General features: G+C 64.5%; 1 protein-coding gene across 9 annotated transcripts in view; it reads left to right on the forward strand.

The window, feature by feature from the left end:
* FBRSL1 (fibrosin like 1) overlaps window positions 1-25,247 on the forward strand; it is a 77,890-nt gene that overhangs the window by 46,455 nt on the left and 6,188 nt on the right. For 6 of the 9 annotated variants that reach the window (XR_009345720.1, XM_059138627.1, XM_059138625.1 and 3 more), the window contains 11 exons: window positions 1,156-1,185; window positions 17,668-17,713; window positions 20,223-20,541; window positions 20,659-20,879; window positions 21,628-21,696; window positions 21,864-22,078; window positions 22,870-22,920; window positions 23,094-23,189; window positions 23,753-23,821; window positions 23,955-23,984; window positions 24,165-24,236. Coding sequence is in view for 8 of the 9 variants with exons in the window: in XM_059138627.1 (XP_058994610.1) it covers window positions 1,156-1,185; window positions 17,668-17,713; window positions 20,223-20,541; window positions 20,659-20,879; window positions 21,628-21,696; window positions 21,864-22,078; window positions 22,870-22,920; window positions 23,094-23,189; window positions 23,753-23,821; window positions 23,955-23,984; window positions 24,165-24,236 (1,218 nt within the window). In the remaining variant the exon portion in view is untranslated. Of the gene's footprint in view, window positions 1-1,155; window positions 1,186-17,667; window positions 17,714-20,222; window positions 20,542-20,658; window positions 20,880-21,627; window positions 21,789-21,863; window positions 22,079-22,869; window positions 22,921-23,093; window positions 23,190-23,752; window positions 23,822-23,954; window positions 23,985-24,164; window positions 24,237-25,247 lie in introns of all 9 variants that reach the window. The other 3 variants (XM_059138626.1, XM_059138632.1, XM_059138631.1) reach the window with 3 other exon arrangements.

The following is a 25,247-nucleotide window of genomic DNA, read 5'->3' on the forward strand; positions in this document are numbered from 1 at the left end:
GTGGCAGAGTTGGGTCCCAGCTCCGCAGGACAGGACCGTGTGCTGCCCGTGTTTTGGTGTGTCCAGCCCCGCACCTCTCCCGTCCCGTCTCACAGGCTCCCCTCATCCCCCTGGCGTACGCCTCCTCCTGGATTTCAGCCACCCTGCCCTCTCCCAGCTCCCCGGACCTGCTCGTGAGGGACTGGCCTGGCCTCTTGCCATCGCGTGGCAGGGACGTGTGTGTGAGAACACCCCTCCCGACCAGGTCTCTGTCCAGGCCCTGCAGGGGGGCTGTGGGGGTGGGACGCTTGTTAGCCTCAGAAGCCCCCCCACAGCGGGCCCATCCCCCAGGGCCACTCCCAGCTGCAGCGGGCGGCTGGTAAAGCACGGGCCCACCTGTACTGCTCTGACCTTTGCCATCGAGCGCACCCCGGCCCTCACCCTGGGGCGCCAAGGGCAGAGCACCCCCTCCCTGCACTCAGCGACTGGAGGACAGCAAGGCGCGCCGCTGACGGGGACCTGTCACCCTCCCGCGCGGCCTGGGAGGCGTATTTTCAGCGGTAGCGTTCATCTGACACGACGTGCTGTAACTGCGGTTGCTAGGACGGGATTATTTTTCTTTATGTTCTTTTAGGGGGAAAATTGCTGTGGTTCTAGAAGAGCAGTCTTTCTTTTTAAAGCTCTGCCTGCTGAAAATGGAAAACAAAGATTTGTTTGCACGATCGCCGACCTTTCTTTCATTAACTGAGCTAACACGCCCAGTGGTTTCTAGCCAGGCCACAGGGGCGCTGGAGGCACGGGTGCCTTCGGGAGCCCTCCCTGCGGGCGGTGCCTGTGGCCGCAGGCCTGGCCTGACCCCCTTGTCTGTCTGAGGGATCCGAGCCCCCCTCTGCCCCTTCAGTAGAGCCGGGGCTGCTGGGGCTGGGCTGCCGTGGCCCTGCCCAGAAGGCACCCTTGATCCCACCCGCGGGCTCCCATCTGTGCCCACCACCCTGGAGGGCAAGCTCCTCACCTCTGCCTGGCCCACCCCTCAGAGCCTTTCACCGAGGGCCTCGCTGGCACTCCGACCTCCAGATCCCTTCCAGGCCCCCCAAGGCCCAATCACCCCGCGAGGCTCCACCCACAACCCTGCCCTGCGACAGGTGCTGACTCTCCTCTGTCTCTCTCCCCCCGCAGTGTGACAGCGAGAGTGAAGGGGACGACAAGGTAAGCCCCCATACCTCCTCCCGAGACCTCCACCCACGGGGTGTGGACAAGTGGCCTCCTCACATGTCCCGGCCCCGTCCCTGCCAGGGATACCTGGGGGCGGGGGGGCACTGTGGGCGGGGTGGGGGGCATGTTGTGGGTAAGTGCCACCCCCCACCTTCCAGGCTGGGGTCCGGAACCATCACAGGAAAACAGATTTCCGCTAATAGCACCGGCGCGCCGTAGCACCTAATTACCCTCCTTTTCAGGAACAATGAAGTTCCCATTAACGCAGGATTTATGCACTTGGAGTGTTTAGCTCAGGAAAAACCACAGCGCAGGCCTGCTGGGGTGGGGGGGCCTTGGTCCCGGTCATTTGCCGGCCCTTGTGTGTCCCATGGGAGCAGGGAGGAGACCACCCCCGAGCCCTCAGCCCAGCGGCTGTCTGTCCTGGGGCCCTGCTGTGTGCTGAGTGCCGTGGAGGCGGGACTCTGTCCTGGCATTCACTCTGCTGTCCTGAGACCCTGGGGAGTGGGAACTGGGACCCCAAGGCATAGAGAGGGTCAGGAGCCTGCACAGCTGGCCCCTGCAGTCCTCCAGAACATGGGAACGGCACAGCTGCAAAGAGTGGCAGCTGCTGATGAGGCCGCCGGCAACGGCCACACCGAGGGCAGGTACCAGCTGGGTGAGGAGGACCAGCGTCCAGGCCAGAGGCCAGAGTGTTCACCCCTGGGGTCTGCCGTGCACTGGCTTCCAGGCCGGTTTTGTGAAGGGGAACAAAGTCCCATGGGGAGGTCTGTGCAGTGCACGACCCTGCTGCGCGGCCAGCTACTATGTCCCGGCCTGTCCCGGCCTGCGCTGGCGCTGTCCGAGGCCTGGCCGGCCAGATCGCCACCCTTGGCAGACGTACGTGAGCAAGTGTGGGAAGGGCTGGGACACTGCCTGGCAGGACAGGCCTGCGGAGGATGCTGGGTGGGGGGTCCGGGTGACCAACCTCAGAGCCTGGTGGAAGGGAACACGGGAAGGGCCGGGGGGCTCATCCGTGGCAGGGGGAGGGGCAGTGTGGATGGGTGAGGCCTGAGACCCGCCGTGCAAGGCGAGCCAGCCCAGAAGTCCTGCGTGGGTCCTTACTGGGGTCTGGACCATTCGGGGAAGGTGGCCGGAGGGCGGACGGCTAGGAGTGAGCACCGCTGTCTGGGGTCCGGGGCGATGAAACAGCCGGCCACCCTCCCACCCCCACTCCCAGCAGCCCCTCTGCAGAGCGGTTGCTCCCCAGACTCTCTGAGGAGTGAGCCGAGGGGCCTCAGGAAGCTGCAGAGCTGACCCCTCGCCTCCGGCCCGCCTTTCTCTAAAACCACCTTGAGGGACGCGCTCTCTGAAGCCAGAGGTGCTGGAAGGGGGTTCAGAGGGAGGGGTTGCTGAGCCCCTGAGACCGCTGGCTGTCCCTGCCCAGGCTCCCTGGCCTGCCTTCCACAAAAGAAACCAAGCTGCTGCACCCCAGGTGGGTTCCTTCCGGGCGTCACTGTCCTGACTCGGCCGCCAGGTTGCACCGTGCCCAGAACCACGGCTCGCTCCTCTCAGCCAGAAGCATTGACCCCAGCCCTCCAAGGGCCTCTGGGGCCCCGTGCAGCCTGGCCTCTTGGTCACTCCTGGCCCTGGCCTGCTTCACCCTCTACCTCTGAGCCCGCCCCTGCTACGAGAGTGGGGTCTCTGGGCCGCGGAGACCAGGGGCGGAGAGGGCAGGCACCAGGGCGCAGCTCAGACTGTGCCGCAGGAACAAGCAGTCACTTTGGACGTAGCCATCGATGCCCTGGACCAGGTGGCAGGCCACCACCAAGGGCTAGCAGGGGCTGTCACCGTGGCCTCCGCTGCACTGACACTGAACGGGGAGCCCACAGGCTAGTCCTAAGCAACGCTTGGGGACCAGCCTGGCCCAGCCTGGCAGAGGGACAAGGGGGATAGGTGTGCTCGGGAGGAGCTGACTCTGGATGGGTGCAGTGTGGAGTCTGGGACTCATGATTCTTGTGTTTCTGGCAATTCCCTGTGCACCCCGAGGGAAGAAGCCCTGCCCTGGAGAATCTGGAGCGCTAGAGTCTGAGTCCCAGAGCCTCCTGCCCGGAGGGTCTGGCTGGGGTCTCTGCTAGACCTCACTTCTCTGTTGCGCCACGCATAGCCACTTGGCCCAGACTCCTGTCCAGGCTGCCGCTGAGGCTCATGGCTGTGGGCCCTGAAAGGAAGGCTGTGGCCAGAGTCAGCCTTCTACAGACCCGTGTGCTGGGCCGTGGCCACCGTGAGTGGTCAGCACAGGTGACACAGTGGCCCAGCCCGGCACGGGACAGCTCTTGGCTCTGGGGCTCCAGAGGGCACAGGCCTCCTCCCTGGTCACCCAGGTTTGCCTCTCCCAGGAGTACCTGGGTCTTCTGAGACACTGGGGTGTGTCCCTGGGCAGCTTGGGATGGAGGCCAGAGGCCAGGCTAAGACCCCACACGATTGACCGTGGGGCAGCATGGGCTGGGCATGTGGGCTTGGACTGAGCCCCGAAGTCTGTGTGAATGTGGGGAGGAGCCCCGGAGAGGCTGCCTGGAGCAAGGGTTCCCTGAGGGGTAATCGGCCAACCACCACGGACCGGTTGTGCCTGGTCAGCACTGGCAGGGCCATGGTGCCTCACCAGGCTCTGTGTGGCTACCTGGGCTGCTGTTCTGGATGCTGTGACTGCCCCCCCTTGCCCTCCCCCCGCCCCCAGTGCCTCTTATCTGGGCACACACAACCTCTCCGCTTGTCTGCTTACAAATCTGTCCCCGTCACATGCAGAGACCCATACTGCCTGCACAGTCAACTCCCCGCCCTCAGACCTGGCTTCCAAGGTACAGATGCCCGCTCTCTCCACACGGCCCCACGCTGGTTAGAACTGCATTTGGCTGCTGTGGTGGAAACTGAAATGAACTGGCTAAATAGAGGGGTTTGTATTTGTCACTGAGAAGCCCATGTGTGGGCCCCCCAAGCTGGCATGGCCTGTCCATGGTCATCAGGTTCCTATCTTTTTGCTTGGCCATCCTTGGTATATGGCTTCCTTCCTCACCTCCTTAGCCCACGAAGGCAGCTGTAGCACCAGCCACCTCATCTGCATCTCACCTCTCCGCACCACTGATCATACAGAATGACTGATTCCCTGCATGGTGAGCCAGGGAGAATGTTGGTGCAAAATGTCCACTGGGGGCCAGAGCAGAGGGAGAGAGCACGAGTTCAGAGGGGCCACATTATGTAAATCATAGCAGGAAGCTCAGGTTGGTTCCAAGTGCAGTGGGGAACTGCTATCTTAAGAGGTCCCTGTCCCTCCAGGCTGCACGGGGTCACTATACACCGTGTCAGGTCGGACGCAAGAGAGACTGGGGTTCTGTCTGCCTCCCTTCAGGCAGCCTGAGTCCCAGGGTGGTGGGTAACTTCCTGCCAGCCCCTCAGGAAACAGGTGCAGCTCAGAGGAGCGGTACCGGCCCACCCAGAGCTGCCGCCCTCCCTGTCCTCCCCCACCCCAGTCCAACTGACCTGCCACAGGGCAGGACCCCTCCTAGGAGCCTCTGCCCTCTGCAGCCCCCACCGCCTCTCCCAGTGGCACAGCCAAGCAAGGTCTTCCGCTCCTTCCGGGAGGAGCTGGTCAGGCGAGGAAGGCCACGTATCTCCACAGTATTTGCAGGATGGCAAAAGCCCTGATTTTAGAGCTGTAAGAACAGGGGAACGCGAGTAAGAGGCATCCCCCCACAGTGTGCCTTCCCCTGGGGCCCGGCCGCGCTGTGCCTCCCAGACCCTCCCCAGACCCTCCGCCCTGGGGCACTTGTGTGCTACACAGAGTAGAGCTCCCCTTGTCCCCTTGCTTGCTGTGTGGCGGGCTGGAGACAGCGGGGCTGCTCGGGGCCCATGGGGAGGCAGCTGGCCGTGCAGGTTGGGCAGCTCAGGGCCCGGGTCTGGGCGCTGGGGAGACCGTGGCAGGCAGGCCGTCCCCTCCCGGACGGGGCAGCGGGAAGACCCAGGCTCTGTCTCTTGCAACCTGTGTGTTGGCCGGGACTGGCCACCTTCTAGAGGCCGCTGCCGGCCCATCCGCCCTCACCTGCTGGCCTGGGGCTCTGCCCCTGGCTATAGGTGCAGTCAGGCTGGGGACGGTCCACATCCAAGACACGGAAGCACAGAGCCCAGCAGAGCCTGTCTACCCTGCAGCGGGGGTAGACCACTGGGGCCGGGTTCCGACAGGCAGATAGGAAGAGCTCTCTGTCCGCGTCCCTCATGAAATAGCGGGCCCCGCCCCATGGGCGCCCCGCCAGGCTCCGCAGGCCCCCCAGCCAGGCCCGCGCCCACCCTCCCCCCCACGCTTGGGGCGCTGGCTGCTGGCGGGGAAGGCAGCCTGTGCTGCCAGAAGGCTGGGGAGCCAGGCAGCCAGATGGCCCCTCCGCAAGGCTGCGGTTGGTGTCTAACTGCTTTTTTATTGGAAAAATATGGGGTGAAAAATTGTGTGGGGCTCATTAGGCAGCCTCCTGGGCCTGCACGGGCTGCCGTCTGCCCCAGTGGCCTGGCCAGGTGGCCGCTTGGCTAGTGCTCCTCGCTGCCCGCGGCCGCAGCGCTCCCTCAAGGGACATCTGTCTGGCCAGCCCGTCTGTCAGGGCCTCTGCCAGCTCCGAGCTGCGGCCGGCCAGGAGGGGCCGGGATCCCCTGGGGCACCAGCACCGGCCCACAGCCTCTGGGCTTCACTTTAATCTCTGCTAACTGCAGGCCTGAGGGGTGCCTGTGGCCTGGGGTAAGCCCCTAGAAAGCAGGTTGGGGGCCGCCTGAAATGAGGCGGGTGGCAGCCACCCCTCCCCTTGGCCGCCCTTGCCCGGTCTGTGCCCTGCGTCTGCACTGAACCCAGTCTGGCCCAGGCCCCTCAGTGCCTGGCTGAGGGCCTCCCTGCGCCTCTGTTTTCTCTCTGAAATGAGGCTCGTGAGGTCCTCCTCCTAGATCCCTGTGACCTGTGAGGAGGGGACGCAGTGGACCACACTCCCGGCCCTCTGGCCAGTAACCCTTACATTGCTGGACCGTGCCTGACCCCTCCGGGGTCAAGGAGGGCTGATGCCAGGGCAGCGCTCAGTGTGTGTCCTGGCGGGCTGGGGCCGTGCCCCTCCGGCCGGGCACCCCACCCCTGCAGGAAGTCCTGCTGGCCGTGCAGCTCCCTGCTCACGGTGGGCTTCCCCACGGGTCTCTGCGGAACCCACTCCTGGGAACCCCTGCCTGAAGTCTGCGAGGCGCTCCTGTCCCCTCACCTGACGTCCTGTCTTCCACAGGTCAGGTGCTGCGGGGCCAGCAGTGCAGGGAGCGCCTTAGAGAAGCACAGAGCAGCGCAGAGGGAGCCCTGTGGGCGTGTGGGGGCAGTGCAGCCGGGCAGCCCTCTGAGCCATGCCCTTTGGGGATGCTGAGCCCAGAGTGCGTCTTCCCGTGGGTCTCTCCGAAGCAGGGCCCGGGCTCGTTGCACGCTGAGGGCCCAGACAAGCAGTGGGTGTGGCCGGTGGTCCCAGCGAGGACCACCAGCTCACCTGGCTCCAGATGACCCTCCAGAGGGATCTCTGTCCTGCGGCCTGTTCTGAGCAAGGCCCCCCATGATAGGCCCCCCCAGGACTGGAGGCCCCAGGGAGGGCCAGGTTGTGGCAGCCCCGCAGAGAGGGTACAGCTGGCCCCGGGTGCAGGGGCGGGCATGGGAGGAACACCTGCTGTGGCTCCAGACGCTCGCGTTTTATAGTTCTGGAGGTCTCGAGTCTGAGACAGGTGTTCTGGGGCCCAAACCAAGGTGTCAGCCTTGCTGTGGTCACATTGGACCTACCGGGCCCCTCCAGGCTCACTGCCTCCTGGAGAGCTCCGTCTCTATGTCTGTAAATCCCTGGGCCCCTTGGGGGACAGACATATTCTCGGGTTCTGAGGGTTAAGACTGGATGCCGAGAGGACCGCCATTCCCCCACCGTAGCGGAGGGCTAGTGCCCGGGTCTCAGGCCATGGCACACGGCGGACAGTGCTTTCCAGGACCAGGGGCCCAGAAGAAGCAGATCAGGGGAAGGGGAGGGAGGCCAGAGTGCTCTAGGCTGTAGGTGACCGTCACTTGCCTCACCAGAGGCTGACTGAGACGGAGCCTGGGGACCGTGGGTTTCCCCTGTGCAGGGATCCCGCAGCTATAGAGCGCTCAGGCTCCACTGAGCCAGGCCAGGCCCCCAACACTCGAGGGCGTGTTCCCAGGGCCTTGCCTCCGTGGGTGCACACACAGCCCCAGCTGTGGCTGGCCGGGGCAGATGGAGGTGCTCCCCAGGGACAGGAAGCGGGGGCTGCTATATTCAGTAGAAAGCAGAGGTGCTGGGGCCACTCGGCCTGCGTGCCCCTTTCTAGCTCCGTGACACCCCAGAAAGTGTCGGGGCTGCCTGTCCCCCAGCCAATGGCCCTTCCAGAACTAGCTGATCAGGATGTGGGGGTCAGGGTTTGGGGAAGCTCCCATGCCCACCCCCTGAAGGTTGTACCAGGAGGCCTGACTGGGGTGGGGGCTTACAGAGAGGCTGCCTTTCTGGTGGGCTGCTCCCCTCTGTGCCTGGAGGGGGTCACAGCCCCTCAGCCCACACCTGCCCGGCTGAGCTCACAGTCCTTGCATGGGGGCCCCCATGGCAGATGGGAGCAGGCGGGCACCCCAGGGTCATTCAGGGCCAGGCATCGGCTGAGCACACATAAGCTAGCAGACGCAGGGAGAGCCTGGAGACAAGCGGGGTGGGTGGGGCAGGGGTCCTTGCGGGGTCGAGACACTCCACCCTGACCCCCAGGTACCAAGCCTCTCTCCCCACTCCACCAAAACTCAGTGCCTGCACACCCAGCTGACTGCTTGGAGGTCCCCCCAGCAGGATCTGGGGGACTGCCCCACTCGGTCCCACCCTACCCCTAGAGGGGGAGAGCTGAAGAGCCAGGCCTGCCTGCCCCCTCCATTAGAGCACCCACCTTAGGGGCACACACCATCCCGCCCCACACACATGTGTTCACGCCCCACAGTGCTGTTACGGGTACATCTGCTCTGTGTGCACACACATCCCTGAGAGAGGAAGAAGAGGCGGAGAGCGGGCAGGGAGAGAGACTCCCGGGCAGGTTCCACACCCAGCACAGAGCTGGGTGCAGGGCTTGAGCTCACGACCCTGGGACCAGAAATCAGGAGTCACCCACCCAGGCAACCCGAGATCCTTACCACCCAGGCAACCCAAGGTCTTTATCTTCGTCAGTGCTGCGGAGACCCTAATCCTAGTATGGTCACATTCTGAGGTTCCAGGGGGCACATCTCCTGGGGCCACCACTCACCCAGTGTGGCACGCTGCCCCGACCTGCTGGTGTCCACCCCCTGGACGTCTCGAGCCACATGGCAGCCACGGCCACGGCGCTGAGGACTGCAGGTAGCCAGGGGCCACCTCCCTGGGGGCCAGCGGCCATCCGAGCCCTCCAGCTCAGCTCGGTGTCCTGGAGCCGCTGCTGCTCCGGTGCTGTCAGACCCTCCCCTGCAGGCTCGCAGCAGGGTTTTCTTGATTCTGTGAAATCCACTCTTGGGCCACATCTGTTTTCCCTCCTCACCCTGCTTTGCCCTAAATCTGCATTTCCCAGTCGGCAAGGAGGCCGCGCGGGCTGTTGGAAAAGGGTCTGACTTCACCCTCTGTCAGCTCATGAATGGGCCTGGGGGTCTTTCTGGCTTGGCTTCCCTCCCAGCACCATGTGCCGGTTAGCAAGGATGCTCCCGGGACCTGCCCCCACGCCCCGGCCTCAGCGGAGCTCGCCAGTCCACCCCCGTGGGGACCTTCCGGGCTAGGCCAGGAGAACGGGGGCCGGCCCCGGGCTGGGCAGTGAGGGACGAGAGGGCACTCAGGCCCGACACCCTGGCCCTCTCCTCTCCCCGAGACCACTGAGACCCCTGGCCACACTGCCTTCCCCCCACAGGGCTCTGTCCTTGGTCTCAGCAGGTGTTCTGGTCCTTCCTCATCTGCAGACTCTGCCTCCACTTACCCCAGAGAGGTAGCCTGGGTAGGGGGGCACCTCCCCCGGTGCTCCTGGGGTGACACACGGACCTACCACGTTGAGTGTGTGTCCCCCTGGGAAGCCCCTCTGCTCCCTGGCCACTGCCTGTTTGGCTCCAGAATTTGCACCTTGTCAGTCCTTCATGTCACAGTTGCCGGCCTTTGTAAACAGACAGCCCTGCCCTGGGCTCCCCCAGCTGGAGGAGGACATGGCACCTGCAGGCAGCCTTGAGAACCACGTTTGACACAAAGATAGGCTTACCCTGGGGTCTAGGGCTGCGGTGGGCGGGCCACACGGGCAGTGGGGCTGGGCTGGGGCCGCTCCCCCCGGACGACAGGTCTCCAGGCGCCTGCTGCCCGCACTTGGACTGGCCCGGCAGAAGCACGCCATCCCACCCCCGCTGGCTGTGCCAGGGGTAGGGTCTCCGGCCCGCTGGGGGAGAGTGGGTACAGCCTAGCCACCAGTCGGGCTCTCTCCTCTGGAAGAGGCACAGCAGAACACACCCCTGGGGGTGCCCGAAGGGTGCAGAGCTCGGTTAGTGAGGAGCACCCGACCTGGCGTACATCTGCCCCCGAGAGCGCGGGACCTGCTCAGGGTCATGGAGAAAGGGCAGAGCTGGGACTCCACCCGGCCCTGTGTCCACGGTCGTCCCTCCCCCTGCTCCCTCCCTGCCGGCCCCTCTATGCCTCAGCCTCAAGCCCATGGCGGGCGAGAGTGAGAGCAGGGCCCCACCTAGGCCCCTGGCCAACCTCCCTCTACAGAGCTCCCGGCTCCTGTCACCACTGCCCCCTGCCACTCCACTGGAACAGCCCCATCTCCTCCGCAGGACAGGCCCACCACCATGCTGCCTGGCTCGTCCCAGCAGCTCCCAGCTAGGCCCACTGTTCCCCACCCCCGACCCCAGCCTTATGGTGGGTCAGACAGAGAGGGTCTTCAAGAGTCTCTCTCTTTCCTGCCTAAACCTGGACCCACTTCTTCTTGCTCAACATAAACACCCAGGCTCCCTCAAGGCCCTGCCAGGTTGCTCCTGCCTCAGGACCTTTGCACTGGCAGTTAGCTGTCCAGTAAAAGCTCTTCCCCAGAGTTCCCCTCACCTTGGTCCTGCCTAGAGGCCCCGGGTTGGAAGGGCTTCCCTGCTGCCGCTCGGAGCAGACGCCACGCCCGTCCCCATTGCTGTTCCCCCCACCCCATTTGCACTTGTCTCGCCTGTTTCCCCATGTCAGCAGCTCCCACAAGGCCATAAGCACAACCCAGGCCTGCTGATGGGCATTTGTATGTTGACATGCTGAGAGCAGCCTGCTGTGCCCCACGGGCCCCAAGTTCTGCACTCCATCCCCTTGTTGGAGCCCTGGATACAGACATGGGGTGTTCTTGGGGCTGCTGTGGCCACTGCCACAAACCTGGAGGCCGCAGACAACACAGACTGGTTATCTCACAGTCCTGGTTTCCACTGGGTTTCCCTTGAGTCAGGGTGGGGCCAAGCTGTCCCTCCCGGGGCTCTAGGGGAGAATTGGTTCCTTGCCGCTTCCAGCTCCCAAAGATGCCCACATTCCTAGCACCTGGCCCTGTCCGTGTCCAGAGCCAGCAGGGTGGTGTCTTCCCATTTCCTTCCACTGGTAACGACCCTGGGATTACACTGCCCCCTCCCCCAGTCACCTGCCCATCACCAGCTCAGCTGGTTAGCAACCTGAATTCCACTCTGCCATGGTGGGTGACCACTCACAGACTCCTGGGATTGGAGCATGACATCGTTCAGGGCTCTTTGGCTGCTGAACAGGGAACCAGGTTGGGACACCCCACTGCATGGACCCCTTTCCCCTTTGCTGCCCGAGGCCTTGGAGCCAGGGCTGTGTTCGGGAGCTCATAACCCTGTGGGGTGCGGTGTGGCGGGTGAGGGGGCCCGTAGACACTCGCCTGTGAGGCAGACACTCCTCACCAGCCCCTGATTTTCCCCAGTAGGTCTGGCCTCTGCTGCCTTCCCTGAGGAAGAGCATGTCCTGGCTGAGCCCATAGAAATCAGTCATACTGCTGGGGTTCAAATCCGAGCTCTGCCGCAGAGCAGCTGCATGGCCCCAGGTGGGTCACTTCTTGTCTCTGCTTCCGCTTTCTCATCAACAGTGGGGGTGATGGGGTGTCCTCAAAGGACGGAGGCGTGAGGGCCCCACGATTTCAGTTATAGGACATACTGTGGCGTTCCACAGCAGCTAGTGTCTGCTGTCTGTGGCAGGAGACAGCAGAACTTGGGGGAACAGTGTTCATTTGCCAGGAAAAGGGAGTATGGAGATTTGAAAAATGATTCGAGCAGGACAAAAGGACTTAAGGCCCCCACCGCGAGTGGCACTGTTAGCCGTTTCTTCTGGACCCTTGGAGATTACTGTGTCCTCTGCAAATGTGTCCGTTCATGCATGGGATCCTGGGGCTGGTCAGCTCGGCTCTCTTGGGATACCTACGCAGCAGGCTCCCCCAGTGTGGACCCGGCCACTGATTCTCACAGCCTGGAGCAGGTGTTTGCAGCTTCTGACCTGGGCTTCTCAGGACGCCCCCACCAGAGCTCACCTCCTGGTGCCCCCGAGCGTGCGTTCTGCGTGGATTGTCCCACAGCTCGTTTCATGAGCGCACCCCTGTCTGTGCGCTCTGGAATGTGAGAGGCCCAGCGCTGCCGCTGCGCCCGGGGGCTACCGCCGTGCCAGGCTCAGTGTCCGCACGTGCGCGCGTTCGCAAGCGGCGGTGGTTCTCCTGGACCTGCAGTGGGCTTCCTCCCGCCGAGCAGCCTGGAGGCTCCGGCGGCCCGTGCCCGGCAGTAGCCGATTCCGCTTCCAGTGACTGATAGGACCCTTCCCCACCGTGCGTTCCCGTTTCGCAGACGGTGAAACCGAGCCCCGGGAGGGCGGAGCTTCCGCCGTACGGACGTAGCGCTGTCGCGCTTTCCTCGCCGCTCCGTGGCTCAGTTTCCCCCTGTAAACCGGACTCGGGAGCCGTGCGTAGCTTGTTGCGAATCGGAGGGGCTCGAGCCCACAAAGCGCTCAGCACAGCGGGTGCGGCGGCCGCGGGCCTCGCGGCGGACAGGGAACGTCCAGGCTCCGGCCGGCGTGCGGCCCGGCGCGGGCAGATCCGCGCCTCGGGGCTGGATTAGTCGGGCCTGCCCGCGCCCCGCCCCCGCCCCGCCCGCCCGCGCTCTCGCCGCCGCCTGCGCGCCGGCCAGCAGTGCGCCCGCCGCCGCCGCCGCCGCCCTCTCCGGCCCTCGCCGCGCCCGACGGCGCCGGGGGCCCCGCGCACCGCCAGAGCCGCCCACAGCACTCCAAGCCGGAGCGCCCGGCATGCGCGGCCCCGGCCCGGGCTCCGGCTAGGCTGGGCGCGCCGGGAGAAGGGCCACCTCGACGGCCGGAGGTGGCGGGGGCCCGCGCTCCGCCGCCCGCGTCCATGCCGCCGGGCCCCGGCCCGAGGACGAGCGGCAGTTGGCTGCAGAGCGCGTCAGACCCGGGGCGCCCGCGCGGTGAGTGCGCGCTGGCGGCTCCGGGGAGGGATTCGGGACTTCGGGCGCCGGGGACAAGACAGCAACCGTCCCTTCCAGAGGAGCGGGGCTCAGGAGCGGCCCCCGGCGCTCTGCCCACCCCGTCTCTCCCGGGAGCCAGGCGCGCGGAGACCCCGCGTCTCCGGCTGCGTCCGCGCGGCCCACGTGGCGGCCGGCGGGCGGGGGTGCATCCCTGCGGAGGGTCCCGGGCCTTGGGGGAGGCACTGGGGGGCCCGCGGCAGAGGCGGGGCCGGGCGTCGTGGGGGGACGCGCGCTTTTGTTTGTGCCCCGGCGGGGGCTCGGCCCCCGCGGTTCCCGGCGCCCTCCGCGCTCACCTGCCCGGAGTTGGAGTTCTTTGTCTGGGGCGGGGCGCGGCGGGCGGAGGCTGTGCCGCGTGTCTCAGCCGAGGCTACCCCGCGGGTCGGGTCCTCGAAGACAAAGCGCGCCGTGACCCCCGCCGGCGGCCGGGATTGTGCACCCCAGGGGAGTTAGGGTCGGTCGTGACACACTCCCTACCGGGCGTGCCCTCTCCAGCGAGACCGTGAACCTGCAGCCCTGGCCCCTCCCACCTGTATTTTCGCCTGGAGTGACCCCTTTCTTCCGTTCCCACGCTGGCTCAGTGCCAGGTTTAGAGACGCTGTGGCTGCCTGGGTCACATCCCAGGAGATGGTCTTCGGGAAGTTATTTGCAGAGGTCTGGTGACTGCCCTGGGGCTGCCCACCCGCCTTGGTCAGCAGGCCAGCTCCGGACCCCTCCCCCTGGAAGAGAAGGAGCGGAGGGACTGTACTGGGCGACCTCCAGAAGGAGCGCCTCTTCGCTTGGCCTAGGAAAGGGGCTGGCTCGCGGTCGCCGCCTCGCAGCCGCCTGAAGCAGTCTGAGGGTGCCTGCCCCGTCTGTTCAGAACCTTACCAGATGGGCATGGCTGCGCCTGGCCAGATGTCCAGGCCGCTCACTGTGGTTCAGGAACCTGCTAGGCCCCTTCCCAGGACCCCTGCAGGGACTCAGATCCCTCAACCTCCCCAAGCAAACTTGAACTTGGGCCCTCTGTGGCACCGGGGGTGGAGGGGACCGCATGGACCTGGGAAAGTGCCTTCCCTGCTGCCTTTGCCAGGGGGGCATCCAGGGTGGGAGATAGTGGTGAAGACACTTCCCCCCACCCCCTCCACTGTTCCCCTTGAATTTCCAAGTGCCTGGGGCGCCACCTCCTGGCCCCTACTCAAGGCCCCGGCTTTGAACTAAACCAGCCACCCCCCATCCCCTAGGGTGGGACCAGGAGAAGTTGTGCTAGACAGAACACAGGAATTTTCTCAGTACTGCTCCTCGGGGTTCCTTTCTGATACCACCTTGTTCAGATGGGAATGCCTCTGCCAGAACAGGGGGCTCGAATGTGGTTGGGGCTTGGGGACACCACCCCCCACCTGCTTCCCTTTACCAGCCCAGACCCCTCCTGGATGGTGATGGCAGCTGGGGTTTTGAGCTCGGTTGGTTTGCTCTGCCTAGAGATAAGGAGCCCTCTGGCAGTGGCTCTGAGCTGGGGACCCCTGAGGATGCTCGCGCGTTTAGCGCCATCCCTGTGGCGCAGAGGGCCTGTCAGCGCATCCGATGATGAAGACCTCAGGGGGCTGCCTTGTTAGAGGAGGCTGCAGGGCACACAGCGTCTCTCTTTGGCAGCACCCACGCGCATCCAGCTGAGCAAGAAGAGCCCTTCAGACCAGGCACCAGGGCCCTGGTACGGGGGTGGGGGAGGGGTCAGGGTCAGGAGCCACTTGGGCCTCCTGCAGCCTTGCGGGATGGGGGGAAAGACTGCAGCTGGGGGCACTGGGAAGACGCTGGAGCACTTGAGTCGGGGGGTGACCTGTTCTGATTTGGATTTAAGAGAGACTCTGGGCTTCGTGGGGAATTCATCTGTGAACCCAGGTAATGACCATCGCAACAGAGCTATCAGGGGCCCCGCCGTGTGGTCCTGGGGTCATGGTCAGGGTCCAATCCAGGAAGGACTGGGGTCCCCGGACGGCCCTTGGGGGGGTGACCCATGCGCCATCAGGCGTGGGGGTGCAGTGGCCATCGTTACGGGCAGATTCAGGGCTGTGCTGCTGTAGAGCAGACGGGCACGAGCTGTCCTCTTCCTGGTCCTAGGGCATCATTACTTTGCAGACAGACGGGGGGGGCCTGGCTGTGTCTGCAACCAGAGGCTGGGCTGCAGCGCCCTCTACCCCTCCGGGGCTGATAGCCCACCCGCCCCCCGCCCCTGCAGACCCCTAGCTCGGGCGTGAGGTGGTGGATTCAGGGACTCTGACAAGCACTACTCACCATGTAGGATGTATCGGGAAGAACAAACTGGCAAGGAAACCAACGTGGGAGAGAAGAGGTCACGGCCCTGGCGCCCCTGTGTGGGAGTGCAGCGTGTCCCACCCAGCTGGTAGTGAGTGAGGAGGTGACACACAGCCTCCGTGGTCTGGGAGGCCAGGCAGGGAGGGCCCCCCCATGCACCCGTGGCCACGCTCCGTCAGGCACGGGGGAGACGCTCCAGGTCCGCCTGGAGCGTCCGCGTCTCAGGCCCGCCGTGGTCTTGCTCACCCGTCAGGGCTCCTTCCCCCGCCTCCACGAGTGCTGTGCGCTCGCTCAGCGTTAGCAGCCTCCCTTCTGCGGCATGGGGCTGTGGTTTGGGGTTTGCGTTACCTCCCTCTTCTTGCCGGTCCTGGCTTTGGGGACATGAGTAGAAAGGACTGGCCCCATTCCGGTGTGACTGCGAAGTAGCCCAGCGACAGGCCTGCATCTCTGGCTCCATTTTTGACATCCTGGGTCGGTCTGACTCGACAGAGGGAGCAGCTTCCCCCGCTCCTGGCCGCCGGCTCCCACCGCACGCCGTTCACTTCCCCACCGATGAGCAGCGTCCAGCCTGGGACACGCACGGCCCGGGTCTGAGCCTGGGTGGGGAGCGCAGCTTGTAACCGACTCCCCTGCCCCGTAACTGCCCCGGTCAGTGAGACGTTCATGTTTCAAGTGTGCGGCCTGAAGCACCGTGACCAACCTGTAGGACTACATCGGCCCTCACGGTCCGAGAACGCTTTCATCGCCCTGGAAAGCCCCCTCATGTTTTCTTTCGATTTGGTATTTATTGTGGAAGATCCACATAACAGAACTCAGCATCTGGCCTGTCTGCGTGCACGTGAAGAGCCATTAAGCACGTCCGCCCTGCTGTGTGGCTGCCACCTCCGGGACTCTCCCCTGGAAACGCGACGCCGTCCCCCACGCCGCCCCGGTGCCCCATCGGAGTCTGTCTCCTCAAATAAGTGGGATTTCCCCAGTGTCTGCCCTTCTTCTGGCCTCGTGCTGCGCACCGCGTCCTCAAGGTCTTTCCAGGTAGCAGCAGTCAGGATTTCTTTCCTCTCTGAGGCCGGGCAGCATGCATTGTCCGTCTGGACCGTTCTGTTCCGCCGATGGACACAGGCCCCTCCCCCTTCCTGGCTGCTGGGAATAGCGCTGCTGGGTCTGCCAGGGCAGATACCGGCTGCAGACTCCGCTTCCAGTCTGGGGGAGCATGTGCCCAGGAGGGAGATTGCTGTTCCACGTATTTCCACACTGAGCCCTGTGTGGACCCCCGGGACTCCTGCCCACGGCGGCTGCACCTCTTACCTTGCGGCCAACGGTGCTCGAGGGCCCTGGCTTCTCTGTGTCCTTGCCGGTGCCTGCTGCTGTCTGGCTTTGGTGGTGGCTGAGTCCTTGCGCTGTTTGCTGCGCGCCTCCTGCCCCACTGCCAGCCACTGGCCACTCTCTCCACCGAGAAGTCCAGCAGCAGGACCTCTGCACACATGAGAGGCAGTGGTCCCAGGGCCAGGGGACGTGATGGCTGGAGAACTCATGGTTTCATTTTTGGGTGATGAAAATGTCCTAAGCCTGGCCAAGGTGACAGTTGCTCACAGCTGCAAAGACCCTAAAACCACAGAATCTTACACCTTCGACAGGTGAATTGTGCAGCATATGAGTTCGAGCTCAGGGAAGCTGGGTTTTTTTGTTTGTCAGAGAGAGAGAGAGCATGTGCACAAGCAGGCAGATAGACAGGCAGAGGCAGAGGGAGAAGCAGGCTCCCCACTGAGCAAAGAGCCCGATGTGGGACTCGATCTCAGGACCCTGGGATCCTGACCTGAGCTGAAGGCAGCAGCTTAAGTGACTGAGCCACCCAGGCGTCCCAGGAAGCTGTTTTTTAAAAAGTCAATTAGTGGGGCTCCTGGCTGACTCGGTTGGTGGAGTGTAGGACTATTGATTTGGGGTTGTGAGTTCGAGCCTCACGTTGGATGTAGAGATTACTTAAAAATAAAACCTTGGGGAAAAAATCAACTAGCAAAAAAGACTCTACTCAGGGCAGTTTCAAGGAGCTCCTTCCCATGAGCTGTGGCGGGGTCCTCCATGCGGGGCCACTTCCTCACCCTGACACCCCACCATCTTGTGTGCATGTGGGCGTCTCCCCAGGAGAGAGGCTGGTGAGGGGGAGGGTCCATGAGGAACCACCTAGAGCAGAACGCTCTGCTGTGGACGCTGCACCTTGTCCTAGCCGTGTGATTTGGACCAAACTGGAGGGTGCTGTTCTACCGCCTGTTAGGTCCCAGGCTCTGCTCCATCTTCCAGCACCGGGCCCAGTGGGGTCCTTGGGTTCCTGGGGCTGGTCCTGCCGAGGTGCCCCTGAGTGCCCAAGTCCCAGCCCCCCACTGGCAGGGTCACACTGAATAGCCACATCTCTGTTGAGCATCCTCGATTCCAGTTCTGGGTTGAGGGACCTGTGTGCCCACCTGTGTGGCGGCTGTGGGCACAGGAGGACACATTTGCCGGCCGGGCAGCCCTGGCATGCACAAAACCCATCCAGACCTATGTCTGGGGGGCAGGATAAGAGCCAAGTTCAGCCCTGAGCCCTTCGTCCCCTCTGGTTTCTGACCTTCCTCTCTGTCTTCCAGGCATCTGTGGGCTCCGAGAAGCTTTTTGCCCCAGCAGCCGATAAAGGTAAGCATGTTCCTTGGCCTCACCTCCTGGTCTTTAGGAAAGGATAGGACTCGTTCCAGAAACCATCATGGGAAGGGACAGCAAGCCTTTTGGGGCAAGAGAGTGGGCTCCAGATTGGTCTCAATCATGGGTCGGTTTCTGGATGCAGAGCCTGAGGCAGGAGTTATGTGCTATGATTTTCAGCCCCCCATCAAAAGCTACAAGGAAAGCAGAAGTCAGGGAGCAAGGTCAGCACTCGAGCAGTGGTTCCCAAAGTGGGGTTCTTGCCCCTTCACTGGGACTGGAAGCAAGGCATGGTTCCAGACCCTTCCCAGGCTCATGGGGTCAGGTGCTCTGGGGACAACTGGCAGCTTGTGGTTTGGCACCTGCTACACCCACGGTGTAGGCTGGCTGCCGCAGCCACCACTACGTACATGGCTAATGTTGCCTGCACAGCAGCCCTACCCCCTAGCCAATGGCCCCCACATGGGCGGAGTGGCACAGGGACAGAGTGCCAGAAATCTCTCTTAGCCAGCACTGTTCTAGAGAGCAGCATCCTTCCTGCTGGATGGATGGGTCCCTGGACCCAGCACAGAGAAGGGGCCCTTTTGCTTGGAAGGCTCCGTCCAGGTGGGACTGGACGCAACAGGCTTTGCAGCACAGAAACGTGGGGACCACAGTGGCTTGGGAATAGGGCATGGTTTCCCCATGATTCTGGTGGGGAAGCCTCATCCTCAGATTAAAGCCTTTCAGCAAAGCATGCACATGCCCAACAGAATCAGGGTAGGGGAGGCCAGACCGGTCCTGGGAGGGAGGCACACTCTGCCGGCACTGACCCAGAGTGGAACACAGAACTAGGGTGTTTTCAACCAATAATCACAAACTGGGCAGCTAAAAATGGACGGACACTTACCCTTAACAGTCTAGAGAACAGAAGTCTGAGCTGAAGGTGTTGGCAAGGCCACACTCCAAACACTCCTGGGGAGGTTCCTTCCTTCTTTTTCCACTCCTGAGTGTCCCTGGACTCAGAGCCATGCCCCTCCTACCTCCCCTGGCCTTTTGTCTTAGAAGGATGCCCATCACTGGGTTTAGGGCCCACCCTGTTTCAGACTGGTGTCATCTCAAAATTCTTAGCTTGGTGACATCTGCAAAGACCCTTTTTCCAAATTAGGTGACATTCACAGGGATTGTCACCTAATGATAATCCGGGATTACGGACTGTCAGTTCAGACATGGCTTCTTGGCACAGTTCAGCCCACTGCCCCGTCCACTCACGTGCGCAGGCAGAGCTCAGGAAACCAGTCAGGGCTCTGCAGTGCCCGGGGAGGGTCACAGCAGGGGTGATCCCTGGTAGTGCTCCTGCTTCCCCAGTGAGGGGAGAGGCCGCAGGTGGGCTGGGGCCCTGGCAGAACCCAGCTCTGCGCAGCCCACACCTGCCTTTTTCTGTCCTTGGGGCTGCGCGTCCTTCGAGAGGGGCCGGCACAAAGAGGGAAGAGGCAGGAAGGAGGTGGGAGTGCCAGGCCGGCTCCCCTTGGCAGCTGTGAGCAAGTGGGTGGAGACGGTGCTGTGATCCGTGGGTCCCCGTTCTCATGGTGGGGCGGCGGTCTTCTCCCAAGCTCCGTCCCTGAGCACACAGACGCAGGCTGGTGGCTACAGTGGGAAATGTCACCCTAGAGGAGGCAGAAGAGCCATTTCCTGCCGACACCTGTTTCTGCCGGGGGAGGAGACATCCCAGAGGTTCAGCGGTGTCCCCTGGGTCTCTCCGGCCCCGTCCCACAGCCATGCAGCTGCAGGCTTTACGCTCCACTCAGCATGGCAAGTTCCCGCATGCGCCCCGGGAGGAAGTGAAATACGCCAGCAGCCCAAACAGGGTGACCGCAGTTAGGAACCTGGATTCCCACTCCTGGGAAACTCCAGACAAAGCTTCCTCCGGCGTGGACATGTGCCCGCTGCCTAGACACTGCGTGGACAGGAGGGTTTGGGATAAGTCGGTGGGAGGTCAGGGAGCAGGCGCACACAGCTCCAAGGGGACCAGTGTCAGCTGGAGCTGCCTGGACAGTGGGTGTTGGGGGGATCCAATGACGACTTGGATGTTGCCGGGGTGGGGGAGCAGCAGCTTCCTCCCACCACCTCCCCGCGAGGCCAGTCCTCTGGAGAGTCTCCCCCAGGGCATGGGCCCAAAGACGGCTCAGGCCGTGGGTCACCTGGGTGGCTTCAGAAAGAAAGCAGGCCACCAGTGCGCGTGTTGCTCAGTGGCAAGGGCGACAGGTGAAGGTGTGGCCAAGGCGGGATGCAGTGGCTGGACCGGCCTGTCCACGCAGGCCACGGGTTCGGAGCCGCTGCCCTGCTAGGGCAGAGTCCGCTGCACTTGGCCTCCCTCTCAGAAAGTGGAGTCGCTGCAGGCTCTCTGGACCCCAGCCCTGGCCCCTGTGGACTGGGCGGGGCGGGGGGGAGGGGGCTCAGTCGTGGCCGCGACCTCGCTGCTACTGTCCTGAGTCAGGCCCAGCTCACTCCGGCCCTCTCTCCGCAGGCCCCACGCTGGGCGAGGAGGCTGAGGCCAAGGCCGGGGCGCCGCCCAAAGTCTCGGGCCTGGAGCGCAGCCGCGAGCTGAGCGCCGAGCCGCCCTTCCTGCCCGCCGTGCGCAGCCCCGCGCCCTCCGCCGGCCCCGCGCCAGGCGCCCCGGCCAGTCCGCCGGTCAAGAAGGAAGCCCCCGCCCTGCCCCGCCTCACCCCGCAGCCGCCGCCCGCGCCCCCGCAGCCCCGCGCCCCGCTCCCGACGCACGTGCCTCTGCCCCTGGGCGCCTTCGCGGGCCACGGCCAGGCTGCGCACAACGGCCTGCACAGCCTCAGGTGGGGGGGCGGGGCGGGGCCTGCGAGCCGCGGGGGCGGGCGGGGGCGGGGCCCCGCGGACGCCCCCGCCCCTCGGCGCTGACACCCCCCCCCCCCCCCCCCCCCCGCTCCCCGCAGCAGGAGCAGCAGCGCCAGCAGCAGCGCCAGCCTCGGGCTCGCGAAGCACGCGTCCCTGTCGCCTCTCGGGCCGGGCCCCCACCTGTCTACCTCACACTTGGCGCTCCGCTCGCAGGCCCAGCACCAGCACCACGCGGCGGCCATGTTCGCCGCCCCCCCGACACTGCCCCCGCCCCCGGCGCTGCCGGCCAACAGCCTGGTCCTCCCAGGACACCCTGCCGGTAGGTACTGGCTGGGGCTGGGGTCACTGTCCCTCCACTCCGTGGTCCTCCCCTCTGGGCAGGTGGGAGGGACGTGGTCTACCCGGGGAGGGGGTGCGGGCACCAGAGGCAAAGCCTCCCCCACCTGGTCCCAGACCGCAGGGACGGATGGCATCGCGGCCTCAGCCCCCACCCCCCACCCCCCACCGCTGCAGGCTTCGTTTCCCAGGTGGGAGGTCCCACTGCCAGGTGCAGAGGAGGCTCCCTGCCTCCGCCTGGCTTGTGCCCCTGTGTGCTGGCGCACGGGTGCCCTGTATGTGCCCACGGAAACGCAGACGTGTTCCCTGCTCTTTCTGAGTCCTTGCCAGGCCTCGTCAAGGGGAGGGACCTGGAGCATCTCCGTTGCCCTGCCGACAAAGGCTTCCAGGGCCTGCTGTGACCCTTGCAGCCTCTCCCCCCTAGTGTGTCTGGGACGAGGGCCCCAGGCCCTTTGTGGGGCGTGCGCAGCTGAGTCCTGGAGCAGGGGGTTTCCGGGTGAACGGCAGCAGCCTGGCTTCTCCCTCCCTGCTTGGTTCTGGCAGGTGCCCCTTCAAGGCCGAGTGTGGGGTCATTGAAGATTTCTCCCAGGGGTCTTGTCTCCAAGTTCTTTGTAAAATCCTGAGCAGCCCAGCGCAGGTGCGGGCAGCCCGGTGCCCTGGGATGGGACCAGGTCGCTGGGCTGGGGGGACAGGGGGCACCGGGGGCTCACGGTGTTCTCTCTTGCCTTTAGATGCCAGCCTGTTGATCTCATTCAGCCAGCCAATCATGTATTGCCAGCCTCATTCGGGGATTCTGATTGGTACTTGGTCACAGGCTCCTCTCTTACCTCCACCCTGGGGCCCGCACCTAGCGAGCGGCCACCACGGCTTGGCCTGCCGAAACCAGTGCCAGGTGACTATCCGCCTCGCCCCGCCCGGAGCCCACGGCCGACGTGCCTCTCCGTCTCTCTCTCTTTTTCTCTTGTAGATCACGAGCTGCTCAGGCAAGAGCTGAACGCGCGTTTTCTGGTCCAGAGCGCTGAGCGGCCCGGCGCCCCCCTGGGCCCGGGGGCTCTGCTGCGGGCGGAGTTCCACCAGCACCAACACACACACCAGCACACACACCAGCACCAACACACATTTGCCCCCTTCCCCGCGGGGCTGCCCCCGACGCCGCTCCTGCCACCCGCCGCACCCCCGCCGGTGCGTAGGCCCCCCATGTGGGCGGGCGGGCGGGCGGGCGGGGCACACAGCAGGCACACGCAGACGCTCTCCGCACGCACGCCGGCCAACGCCGGCCCTTTCTGTCTGTCTGGCCCCTCCTTCTGGTCCTTCTGTGGGTCCCGTCATGAGGTTCTCTGTCCTGGGCTTGGGCGGGTGCCCCACGTCTGCTCACGGGTGACACGGCCCTGGGGCCAGTCTTAGCCACACAGGATTTTCAGCATCTCGGTCGGCAGCAGGACAGCAGGTCTGGAGACTGAGACAGGACTGAGGGGGGCGGGAAGCCAGGACTCCCTCCCAGGGGCCCTAGGTGGTGGGCCCCCATCTCTTGAGCCAGCTACCGTGTGAGGTGGAGTCTGTCACAGGGGCTTTGCTCTGTAAAGGGCCAGGCTGCTGGGGGCCTGGGTACATCTGACCACCTGACCACCGGCCCTGGGCTCCATGCCCCCCGTGATGACAACAGCGTTCCCTCCCAGGCATCAGCCAGGACACTTGGATGGCACAGACGGGCCCCTTTGCACTGCCCGCCGTGGGACCGACTGTTAGAACAGGGAGGGGACCCACCCAGTCTGCGAGCTGGGCCCCAAGGGGCCAGTTCAGGGCATTGGGCCAGTGTCCTCAGGGACCCCAGGGGTCAGCTGGCTGCAGGCCACCAGCCACAGGAAGCAGCTTTCTGGGCCTCCGCCTGGCCCAGCAGGGGTGCGGGTGCCGGGCCCAGTGGAGGGTGTGGGATGGCTCGGGGAGGCCTCACTCTCCGCTTTTTTCTTTTCCAGTTTGATAAGTACGCACCCAAGCTGGACAGCCCCTACTTCCGACATTCCAACGTGAGTGTCCCTCTGGGGTCAGGGGGCTAGAGGTCACGGTTAAAGGGTGGGGCCGCACCTGCCCAGAGGCCTCGTCAGGTTTCCTTCTGCGTAGCGCAGGGCCAGGCCCAGCGTCCACACCCGATGCCCTGCGCCCAGCCGCGGTCCTGGAACGCGCCGTCTTTCTCTTGCAGTTCTTCCCGTCCTTCTCGTCCGCCGTCCCCGGACTGCCCACCCTGCTCCCACACCCAGGCCCCTTTGGGTCCCTACAGGGTGCTTTTCAGCCCAAGGTACCCGCTGCGCCTGGGGTGGGACGGGGTTCAGGGCACCTGGGAGCCCTGCTGTGCAGTTGTGTGTGTTGTGATCCTGCTGTTGGTGCGAGCCAGCCATCCCGGGGGGATGGGGCTGTGCAGCCCCGCGGCCGGAGGGGGCTGGGGGCTCCCACACTCCCTGAGGGGCCTCCGCCGGACCCCCAGCCTAGGCAGTGGCCGGGGTTGGGGGGACACCAGGGAGCAGCGGTAGTCAGGTATCACGTGTCCTTGTTCCTCAGGGCATGGGGGGCAGAGGGGCAGAGGGCAGGTCTTTGTGGGGTGGTCAGTGTGGGGGCATCCGTGTCGCAGGAGGCCCCAGAGAGGAACGGGTCTCTTCCCCTCATCCTCCCCAGCGCGGGGCTGCCTCAGCCCCGTGACCCGGGCACGTCCTCATCCAGAGCGCCTTCCTGCCGTTGCCGAAGTCCTTGGGCAGAGGGCGTGGGAAGCCAGGCCCCCGCGGGTGGCAGGGTGCAGGGCCCCCTGGGGTCCTCTGCCTGGGCCCGGGCTCTGCAGCTCGGTCATATCCTGTTCTCTCCCTTCAGACTTCAAACCCAATCGAGGTAACGGGCCGGGCCAGTGCTGTTCACACCCTCCTCCAGAAAGCCCCTGGGGTAGGTGGCCTCCCTGACCACCCTTCCCTCCCTGGGTCACCCAGCCGGCCCAGTCCCCCTCGTGGAGGGTGGTGGCCGCAGCAGGGCCACCCGCAGAGCCGGGACCTCACCCTTCCCTCTCCATCACTGACAGGTGTCCGACCCCTACCGGACTGCAGTCAGGGTGAGTGTGCGGCACACGTCCGCACGTGTGTGCCTGTGTCCTTGGGAGGGAGGCTCATGGCTGGGGAGGATGGCGAGGGCCTCACGGATGGCCCCAGGGGTGCCCAGGACAGCAGGAACCTGGGGAGGCAGCAGGAAGAGGCCCCCCATGAGGCTGAGTATGTGGCTCGCCCTGTCACAGAAACCTGGGAGGTGGTGTGCGGTGCACGTGCAGATCGCCTGGCAGATCTACCACCATCAGCAGAAGGTCAAGGTGAGCCCATCCCGCGTCCTGCCGGCTGGCAGGTGTCCCCATGCGCTGCTTGTGTTGGCACAGGGGGCAGGGCTGGGGAGGAGTCCAGAGGGTGGGGGGTTGCCCAGGAGGCCCCCAGGCGGGGGTTTGGGAGGAACTGACCCTGTTTTGTCCCACCAACATCATTTGAGGCGTCCGCATGACCTTTCCTGCAGGCATTTAGAGAGCACCTGTGGTGTGTGTCTGGGAGGGGCAGGTGGCCCAGGTGGGCCCCCAGGCCATAACCCAGACAATACGGGGAAGAGGCAGCCATAGGCACTCTGGGGACACGCTGTGGGCTGGGGATGCCAGGGAAGGGCAGGCAGAGGCAGGAGAGGCCCTTACCCACACCAGAACGGGGGCAGCCTGGGCCTCAGCCCCTAACCCCCAGCCCCGAAGGGTCCTGACCCCTCTGTTGTCATCTCGGGTCACACGCACCTCCGTGCATGGCTTTCAGAAGTCACCACGCCAGCATGTACTATGAGAGGTCCACAGGGTCCTAGGACAAAACACCGTGTGTTTCACTCTGCAAATGTTTGAATGTTCGGCTAAGCCGCGGGGGCGGCCCCCACGTGGGCCGGAGCACCCCACTGCAAGGACAGTGCCCCCAGAGGGTCTGCGCCCCCTTGGCCGCGTATGGTCGTCACAGCGGAACCACAGGCATGTTTGTTTTATGTAATAAACTTAAATGCTAATGGTGAGGCCAGATGCAGTCACCGGAAGCTTGGAGCATATTCAAAACAACAGTACCTGAATTGGCTTTTTCAGTCCCGTTCTGCAAAATTGTAGCACAGGGAAACTTTTACCGACAGAAGCATGGTGTCTGTCTGCACTGAGGTGCTCTAGTGTAGATGCGCGGCTCTCGGGCCACAGGAGGCGCGAGCCGCCTCCTCTGCGCGTCACACGTTGTCCTGACAGCACGTGGCTCTCCTCGGTCGGGACGAGGGTCTGGTTCCGCTGGGGAAGGAGGACGTTGCACGCTGGCGGCCGGTG

The sequence above is a fragment of the Mustela lutreola genome, chromosome 11, assembly GCF_030435805.1.
Source record: "Mustela lutreola isolate mMusLut2 chromosome 11, mMusLut2.pri, whole genome shotgun sequence".
NCBI classification, from domain to species: Eukaryota; Metazoa; Chordata; class Mammalia; order Carnivora; family Mustelidae; genus Mustela; species Mustela lutreola.